Source organism: Symsagittifera roscoffensis, chromosome 10 (genome assembly GCF_963678635.1).
Source record: "Symsagittifera roscoffensis chromosome 10, txSymRosc1.1, whole genome shotgun sequence".
Classification (NCBI taxonomy): Eukaryota; Metazoa; Xenacoelomorpha; order Acoela; family Convolutidae; genus Symsagittifera; species Symsagittifera roscoffensis.
In genome coordinates, this window is record NC_087071.1 from 4635150 (window position 1) to 4644663 (window position 9514).

General features: G+C 42.6%; 1 protein-coding gene across 1 annotated transcript; it reads left to right on the plus strand.

The window, feature by feature from the left end:
* Positions 1–8274: 8274 nt before the first annotated feature.
* Positions 8275–9305, plus strand: LOC134855523 (uncharacterized). Its single transcript, XM_063872064.1, has 2 exons — positions 8275–8599; positions 9015–9305. The coding sequence occupies exons 1-2, from the start codon at positions 8424–8426 to the stop codon at positions 9142–9144; spliced, it is 306 nt and encodes a 101-aa protein (XP_063728134.1). The 5' UTR covers positions 8275–8423; the 3' UTR covers positions 9145–9305.
* Positions 9306–9514: the final 209 nt, after the last annotated feature.

The window sequence follows — 9514 nt, forward strand, 5'->3', positions numbered from 1 at the left end:
GGGTTCGAGGAGCCGACGCTAGGCAGAAGGCTCGCGGAACTGGATCAGAGGATGATGCCATTTTAGACACAAGCAGCTGCGAGGGTTGAATTCAAGAAGCTTATGCAGGAGGAAGGCGAGGGCTTGAGAGATTTTGCAAGACGAGTGCGATCCTTGGGTGAAGTTGCAAATACGAACCTGGGAGCTCAAGCCCGAGACGACATAAACCGCGTGCAGTTCACTGTGATTTCGAGCTTCAGAAATTGCTTCTACGAGAAGACCTCGAGATTTTCAACCAGGCGGTGGCCCGAGCACAAGCTCTAAATATGGCACGGAAAACAGTCAGGATGAAGAGTCGGAGACAGCCAAATCACGTTCGGTCGATGCACGACGTTCAAAACCTGACGACTGAGGCTGGCGAAGACGGTATCCTGACTACCGAGACTCAACAGATACGGACGGAGCTGACGAAATTGCAGAAGCACACTGACCAGAGGCTGGACCAAATTATGAAGGCTCAGAACAACCTAGCGAAGCAGATTGATGTCCAGAGTTCGAGGTAGGATGAGGTGAGATTGCAGATGCAGATGCAGGAATCACGCCAGAACGATCTGGCGGCTCATATGGTGGCCCAGATGCAGAACTTAGCGTTAATGATAGGTAGGTTCGTTGATCCTTGTAACCCCAAGCCAAAAAATCACACCCCCGACGGTGGGAGAATCAGCAACGCGACTTTGCGAACCCAATTGGGCGACAGAGTGGAAACAACCCATGGACCCAGGGTGGTTGTTTTATTTGAGGACAGGTGGGCCACATTGCAAAAGGATGTCCCCAAAGAAGCGCGAACCATTTAAACTACCAAGGGCCGGGACAGTAGGCGAGTTCGAAGGAGGATTTGTCCCGGCCGAATTTAAGAAACAGCAGGCGGAAAGGCAAACGCAAGCTACAAGAACTCAGTCTTGCGCGCGTTACGATACGAATGCAAATAATGATGGAGAGGGGCAGAGCGAGAAGATTTTGGAGCAGGAACAAGTTCTATCGATATTGGAGCGAGTACCAAGGATCAGAGAAAATGACCAATAAATGGAAACGAAACAGAGTTTGCGGACGCGCATCGAGCGTGTTGGGATCTGTCATGATGTCAGCGATCCACGCGAAGCAGTCGTTAATGCCTGCAGAGGCGGAACCCATGTTGATGTGCTGCTTGATAACGGAGCTACCACCGACCTCATAAGGACAGATGTTGCGAGAAGAATGGTTGACGCACCGACGATGGAACGCTACGTAGATCGACTGGAGACAGCAGACTGACAAATAATGGCTGTCGAAGGAGTTGTCAGAACTCGCTTCAAGTTGGGCGACATTGCCGAAGAAATCGAAGCGCTTATGTCCCGAAACTGAAAGCCGAGATGGTCCTAGGACTACGATCGATGAAAGAGTATCAGTGCTCTTTGGAGTTCAGTCGCGGAGAAGATTTCTTGTGGATGGGGACGCGAGAAGGTTCAATGGTACCCATACGGCACTTGACTCATAGGCCTTCTCCGGAATGGATGCTCTCTCTGCCACATGAACCGGGCGGTAGATTAAAGGAAATCATACTCGAAAGTTAGAAATGCGGAAGAGGCTGATTCCGAAGATAACAGAGGCAGTGGAGTCTCCCGACAAAATCTCGGAAGGATGGCCGACGAGTTATGACGATCACAGCATACATGTGGTTCAAGAAACGAGAGTGGAGGAACCCGAAATGTACTGGTTCCCAAAGCCTGTTTCATTAAATGAAATTTTGAGACAAACTCGTAGAGGAGGCCGAACAGAGAGAGTTGCAGTGGTTCAAAAGACAGAGGTGGACGAAGTTGTCGACAGCGACGCGATTTGATGGGAACGACCGAACGAAGAGATTGCGACAATGCAGGAAGAAGACAAAGCGATTGCGCAAATATTCTACTGGGCACGAACAGCGGACGCGATGAACGATCTGCCTTCATTGAGAACGAAACTTATTCCGAAGGAGCAGGCAATTCAGTACGGACCTGAGGCATTGGCATACTGGTCGAGGTAGGATGAGTTGAGTATTCGGGGAGGAATACTTTACAAGAAATGGTTCCAGAGAGATGGGTCAAAGCCGACACTTTTGACGATTGTCCCAGCAGCAGGACGAAAGGAAATCCTCGGACAGTTTGATTCAATGGAGACCAGAGGAGGCCAGCTTGCAACCGAGAAGATGTTGGCGAAGATGCGACGACGATATTGGTGGCCGACGATGAGGACGGATGTCGAAAGAAAAGTCCAGTGGTGCTTAAGCCAAGCAGCACAAAGTGCCAATGGAAAAAGAAGCGAGCTGCGGTTCAGGCCCCATTTGATCCTAGAATCAGATTCAGTATGATGGCAGTGGACATATTGGGTCCAATGTTGATAACCAGGCGGACAAGAGCGAAGTATGTATTGGCGATGACGGACATGTTCACGATGTATGCGATTGCAGTCCCACTTGTATCAACAGATGCATCAGACGTGGCTCAAGCAATTGTGGAACATTGGGTACTGAAGTTTAGAACTCCCAATGCTTTGCGTACGGACCAGGGAAAAGTCTTTTGTAGCAAAACTGATAAAGGAGATGTGCCGACTCCTAGCAATTGCAATTGATGTAAGTCCGACTCTGCCATACAAACCCGAAGGTAGAGAGCTAACAGGGCGATATAACGATAAGATGGCGAAGGTGATTTCAAAGTACTGTGCGGAGAACCCAAAGACGTGGGATACGATGTTGCCGTATTTTAGCTTTGTGTACAACACGAATTCATCGGATGACGGGAGCGACGCCATTCAGTCTGGTTCATGGTTAGGAATGCCAGTACCCCATTGACCTGTTCTACGCGAAACCTCACGGTGAAGTGCTGATGAAAGATGGTTTCGCAGAGGAACTAGATGAGCTCTTCCGAGAAGCTCATAGCAGTGCCAGAGAAATCCTTGGGACAGATCAACGACGACAGGAGGATCAGTATTGGAAGAAACTTCATGGAGAACCATACGCAGCTGAAGATAAAGTCTGGATGTGAGCGAAGGAAACGTCCATGTCGAGGAACCACTTTGATCCATTGGAAGGACCTTATGTTGTACTGGCGAGAATGTCTGAAGTGAACTACAAGATGGCAAAGAAGTCAACTCCTAGCAAATTCAAGTTCTTGCACTTCAACATGCTAAAGCGAATCAAAGAAGAGACGGCACAGTCAGATGAGGCTACTAGCAGCAAGCGACCGACACCCCATCGGTCGGCTAACTTCTTTGATGACCCGGAGATGTATGATGAAGATGAGTTGTTGTGGGCGAACAACGGGGAGGATTTTAGCCATGACCTAGGCCCACGAGATGTACCAGTGAGGTTGTTGCCTGCGAGAAATCGAGCAGTCGTGCCACAATTTAATCCGACCGGGAGAAATGTGCGAATTCGAGCGATGACCGAATACTTCGCTGATCCACCACGAATGATGCGAGAAGTGGCTAGGAGGGGAGAAGATGCGATTGAGGCACACGATGCGACGGAACTGGAGGCCAGAAGGGAAGAGGAGCCAGCGAATCTACCTGTGAGACGGAAGACAGACCACCTGGCGAGGTGATGGCTGCCGAACCGGTGATGGAAACTGAAACTGCAGATGATGGCGGTCGACCAACTCGAGTAAGGAGACCACCTGTACGGTTTGGAATCGACGAGTTTGTGAGCTAAAACTTCGTTAGTAAACTGTCTCTTTTTATCTCATTAGTTGGTGCTTATTCATTCAGTGCAATCCCACCTGAACTGTTGTGCAGACAATTGATAGCGATGATTATGAATGTGAAATGGTTGGATCGTACCATGAAGAGTAAAATTAATTCAGTTACGTCCCCTCTTAGGTTACTCTTTGTGCTATATCATTGTTTATTGGACTAACTGTTGGGTCCGCGATATTTTAAGGGTAAAACTTTGAAGGGAGGGAAAACGACTAAGTGTTAGGGAGCACGGCGAAGCGAAGACTTATGTAACTTATCATTAGGCCTTGTTAGGAGTTAATTTAACGTTATTCGAGAGAAAAATAGACTAGAAGGGAAGTCTGTAGAATTGGTGATTCTACTGTATTACATGCTATAGTAACCTGAGCGTAAGATTGTTTCGTCATTTGGTTAAGTAGTACAGCAAACAAAGGGTAAAGTTCGAAATAATTGAATCTTCGAAGATGTAGTCCCTCTTACGGCAGAAAACTCAGGTGAAGTAAGATTTGCAAACCCCCCACCCCCAAATGGGAACTACAGCGGCTAGGTTTATGAAACTCATAGGACGGATACTAGAGATGATTTGACCCGGGCATGCAAAAATCCAGACCCTTTGGACCCTGGCCCCGAGTGATCGGAAATGATCGGAAATGGTCCCGGAAATGCAAACGGCCCTATCAGAACACGTTTCCTAGCAGTCGGAATGGAACCAAAAAAAAGTATGTTATAGACCTAGTTAAGGAAAGCTTAAGTTTGGAACCCCAGACTGCTATGACCCCCACTTCCGGTTTTACGCCCTAAGTAAACAAACCCACCCCTAATTTTCGGAAGTCTTTTCTCGGCCCCCGATGAGCACAGGGAGCCGAAACTTTGAGGAATGATAGGTACTGGCAAGTTACATCTGGTAGTATAATTTGAACCAAATCCAGCGGTTGAACCGGAAGTTATTAGCGCTTTGGAAACCCCCCCCCCTTAAACCGGAAGTAGGCAATTTACGCAAAATAATGAGCGAGGGCATATTGATTTTATGACGGTATCAGATACTACAACTCATTCCCGAAAAAAAGCCCCTTGTGAGTCAAAACCCTCCGGCGCGTCCTTCCGTTGTTAATAACCTTTTTTCCGGGAAAAATGATAATGGACCTTAGAAAGGGTATAACTTGGGAAGTGTTAACGGGATATGGATGGAACTTGGTAGGTAGGACCCCTATGGGATCCTAAAACCAAATATGGAAGGTTGAGCCCGGTTGACCCGTGGGTGACCTTAAGTTGACCTTTGGGCATTTAGGATCAAATTTGTATAGAAAACCTCGGGGATAACACCGGAAACGAGCGTATTCCACAGCCCAACCCCTGGAAATGAGAATGGGTCGTTTTGCTAAAAAATTGGGGGGAATCTTATATATCGGGAGGTAAAGCAGAAGCTGATAGAGATATTGCTTTTACATTGCAACCTTGGAGTAGTGGATTTAATTCAAAGTGAACATGGTAAACATTGGGTTCAGTTTAGCTTGGCGAGTGATCTATTAATGGCAATTCAACTAGATAAAGAAAATTAGTCCCAGAGGAAATAGATAGTATTAGGACCGTAGTATGAGAATTAAGTCTCCTAAATAGTATGAACGAACGAGGAATTTACTTGGCTTTCCGGAGGTGACTTTTTGGTTTGATTTGACCCTTAATAGACGAACTGCGTTCCCCTGATAGCTAGAAAGTCGAGATTGGAATAGAGTACAGATAGAAATCGTAGGTGCTTGAAATGATTTAGCTACCCAAGAAAAAATGGTCACCCCCTACCCTTGGGAGAACGGGAACGTTAACGGGATAATTAAAATAAAGACCTTTAGGATTACTGAGTGAACATAGCGTGGTTTGGAGGTTGAGTTGAACTCGAGAGCTCGAGTTCACTGAGTTCAAGAATTAGTTGATTAGAATCGCATGAGAGTTTTTTGCTTGGTCAAATTGTGACAGCTACCGCATACCGGGTATCTGATAAGCATGGAAAGATTGATAAAAGAAACCGAAACTGGCACGTGGCAGAGTTGACAGGAGGAGTGATATAGCCTTAAAACATGTGCAAACGGGTGATTTAGGCGGATGTCAGGACTGATAGGGAATGGCGTGACTTAACTAAAACTAAGTGTAAAGAAAGATAAGGAATTGGAGGATACCGGAGAGCCTGTAAGAGTCAGAAAAACTATTGCGAGCGAATCAAGTAGTTGGTTCTCAGTTAGTTGGAGAAAAATTTGGGCTACAAGCTAAGGTAGTCGCTTGATTCTCAAAGTAAAGTGAGAACGAGTTGGGAGACTTGTTAAAGTGAATGTAGATTAGTTAGTGAATGTTAGTTAGGCCATCTAGAGGATAGCGGAAGTGTTGTTGAACGATTGATATCGAAAGAATTTCTCGAGGAGAACGTTAGTTAGTAGTAAGGTGTTAATTGAACTGCAGGATGCAGTTGGTTTAAATAATAGTAATCGCGAATCACTTTCTTTAATTGAATGATTAATTTATATTTCAGCCAATTACAGGCTACTCTGTATTTGGTTATAATCAATTCTTAATTCATTCTTATCATTGGAATTATTGTTGCGATCGATTATTGATTGTCGGTTAAGATACAGTAGGAAGAGCACGAATCACGTGGCGAGCAGCACAGTACAGTACAGAGCAGCCAACCACCAAATCAACCCTTTCGGGATTGTCAACAGTACTGGGAATCGGTGGCCCCGCTTACCTCAGTACCAAAGAGAACATATTGCGGCGGTGTGAAATAGCGAGCAAGACCGGCCTAGAGATATTGTGAATTCCCCCACGTTTACAGTGCATTATCAAAATAAATCTATAATCTATAAATAAATGCAAATTTAGGCGTCATTGCTTTGTTTAAATGACGACATATTTAAACAAAGATCACTGGTTGCTCTGCAAAGAGCACAAAACGATCAGACACTATTCAGAAAAACACTACACACAAATAACTTTTGTATGTGTTGTGATGAAAAAACTATTTGAAAATGTTTTAATAGGATATATATTGGTTAGTTGAAACTAAAACAAAAATTAGTGAATAAGGTATGAATTAAGAAGTCTTCCGAAAATTTTTGATTTTTTTTTGAAAATTTTATTGCCGAGGTAGCTAAAAAGTTTTCCAAAACTAGTTTTTCAGGAGTAACAGAAATTTTTTATATAAATTTTCCTACCGAACTCTTTACTTGTGTAAACAAGATTGAGACTAATAAACTTGAAACCAGTGTTCTTCCCAACTTTTTAAAGTTTTTTGGGTTTTTGGGATTGAAACTTGACATACAGGGCTTTGACAAAATTTATATTTCTACTCATTCCGATGAGTATTAGTTACACGTGATTTTGCGGGGAACCAAAAAACTAAGACGTTCATAATGCCAAAGTGGTGGGAAGAATAATTAAGCCATACAAACCTAATGGTAGTAGCCAGTAGCGGTTTTAGAGGGGGCGGACGCCCTTTTCCCCCCTCCTCAGGAATTCGACCCCCTGCCGACCCAAAGGGTCCCCCCTTTGTACTATTTTGAGATATCCATTTTCGGCTAACTGACCTTAAAATTTTTCTAAAGGCACCTTCGGCGCCAATCTACACTAGTTTTGAGGGGATCTACACTAAAAACGCGATTTCAGGGACTTTAGAGTGTGGTTTGGGAGACATCAGAGAATCAATTTGATTGAACTAAAAAAAAGGTCGACAAAATTTTCAAATTTTTTTTGGAAATCCGCTCCCCCCTCCCTGGAGAAATTCCTAGAACTGCTCCCAAACTGCTAATTGAACTAACTTTTGCCTTCATTTAGTGCTTGTCAAGAATTGCGACAGAAAGATTCTTCAGCAAGTTTAGGAAATTTCTTTAATTTTTTAAAACGACGTGAACATTCTTTCCCCAAAAATTATATCAGGCAAGTCTGCTGCAGACCGAAGTCTAGAGCAATTGCCCTTAAACAGGAGTTGTTGACTTTATGAGGTGCTTAAAAATTGGAAAAGTTTTGAGAATTTTAATGGAACTAATGAATCACCACTTTTGAAATTAGTTTGACATGAAATCCTTAGATTTCAAAATTATACTATCAAAAATAGAATAAGATTTTTGTTGCTTTCGTCATCACACGTGTGGCCCTCGTCCTTCAATTGAATTCAAAATAAACCAAAAAAGCACAAACATTTATTCTGCTCTCAACAAAGAAGGGCTTTTCAACACTGTTTTCATACAAAAAAGTACCCTTCATTGTAAAAACATCGAATCTTTATTTGATTACTAATGCTTCTCAGGCGTCGTTTCACGTTTTTTTTCTTGTTCTTTGCTGCTGTGATGAACAAAACGTCTCGGAGTTTTAGATATCAATCAGTTTTGTAAAAATCAGTTCACAAATGTATAAATCAAACCACCAGAAGAAAATGGTTCGCAGCTGGTTACTTAAATGTAACTATTCTCTATTCTCTATCAAAACGTACTTCGCTGGATTAATTTTTAACGTGGTTTTTAGCAAAATGCATTTAAAACCAACATGTTATAGTAGAAACTTGCACGTAATTAATAACTTCAATACTATCTGATAGTGGTTTGCATTATACTTACATTACGACGCTTTTTGAATTCAAATTGGCATAAAAACTGACATTTGACTAGTCTTGAAAACAGTAGCAAAAAAAACCAGCCGACGCAAAAACGCAAACTAAAATGTTCGCCAAAATCGCCGTTTTGACAATTGTGCTTTTTGCTGTCGTGTATTCACAAGACAGTGACAATGGACACGCGGAACAACTGAAGATGTTCGACAGTTTTTTGACAGGTCTCGATTTGGAGTTGGACAAAAAAGAAGAAGTTTTGGCTGGCCTTCTGAAGGAAATTTCCAGGTGCGTTCATAATGAGTTAACAGTCTTTAAAACAGTTAAATTAAAATTTGATAGCAATTTAAAAAACTATGGGTTGAAGTTAGATAATCAACTTAAACGGCCCGATGGAAGAAAGAAACAAAGAAAAAACTGCTTGATTTGGACTTTGTTCTGAGCTGTTCAAATTTTAGATAAAATTCTGAGAAACATATCACCCTTTTTGGCCCAGACAAAACTCTTTGTCTAAAAATATCGGTTATTTCCCATAAATTTTTCAAACTGAAGACCGTACTTTGTGAAGTTACCATGTGGGAGCTATAACAGGGAAAGACTGAAAATTATCTTAGGTTTTAAGCTAATTAAAACATCGGTTTTATGAACGATGAGTTTCGTGAACTTAATTTCTTTAATGACGTCACAATTGTGTTCATTTTAGCCTTGAAGAGGAGTACAGTTTGAGTGTGGATGAGTTCGACCGTCTCGAAAAGCAGAAAAGCGAATTGACCGAAGAAGTTGAAGAATGCAAAGCATACTTGGAAGACATCGAAGCAATTGAGAGGAATTAAAAAGAAAAAAAATCAACTGCTTATAACTCTCGTAATTTTGTAATATGTCATCATTAAATGTACAAAACCTAACCAAATAATTTTAATAATTAAACTCAAATTAATAAGCGGGTCTATAAATTGTGAAATTGAATAAGTGAAAATAAATAACGGATCAACCGTACGATACCCCCTCCCCCAATCAATTTAGGGGGGGGGGGGCGGGGGGAAGAAAATATGGATTTTTCATAAGCTAACTTTGAGTATAGCCTAGATTCGTTCAAAAAATGCCATATTACTAAAAAAAATGGAATTAAAGCATTAACCTAATTAATTAACAACATACAAATTCAAGGTAGCGTTTCGCAGAGCCGAATACCCGGATTGCCGG

Coding starts and splice junctions, on each gene's coding strand:
- LOC134855523 (XM_063872064.1), top strand. CDS start 8,424: ATGTTCGCCAAAATCGCCGTTTTGACAATTGTGCTTTTTGCTGTCGTG. Junction 8,600..9,014: donor CTTCTGAAGGAAATTTCCAG/GTGCGTTCATAA, acceptor TGTTCATTTTAG/CCTTGAAGAGGAGTACAGTT.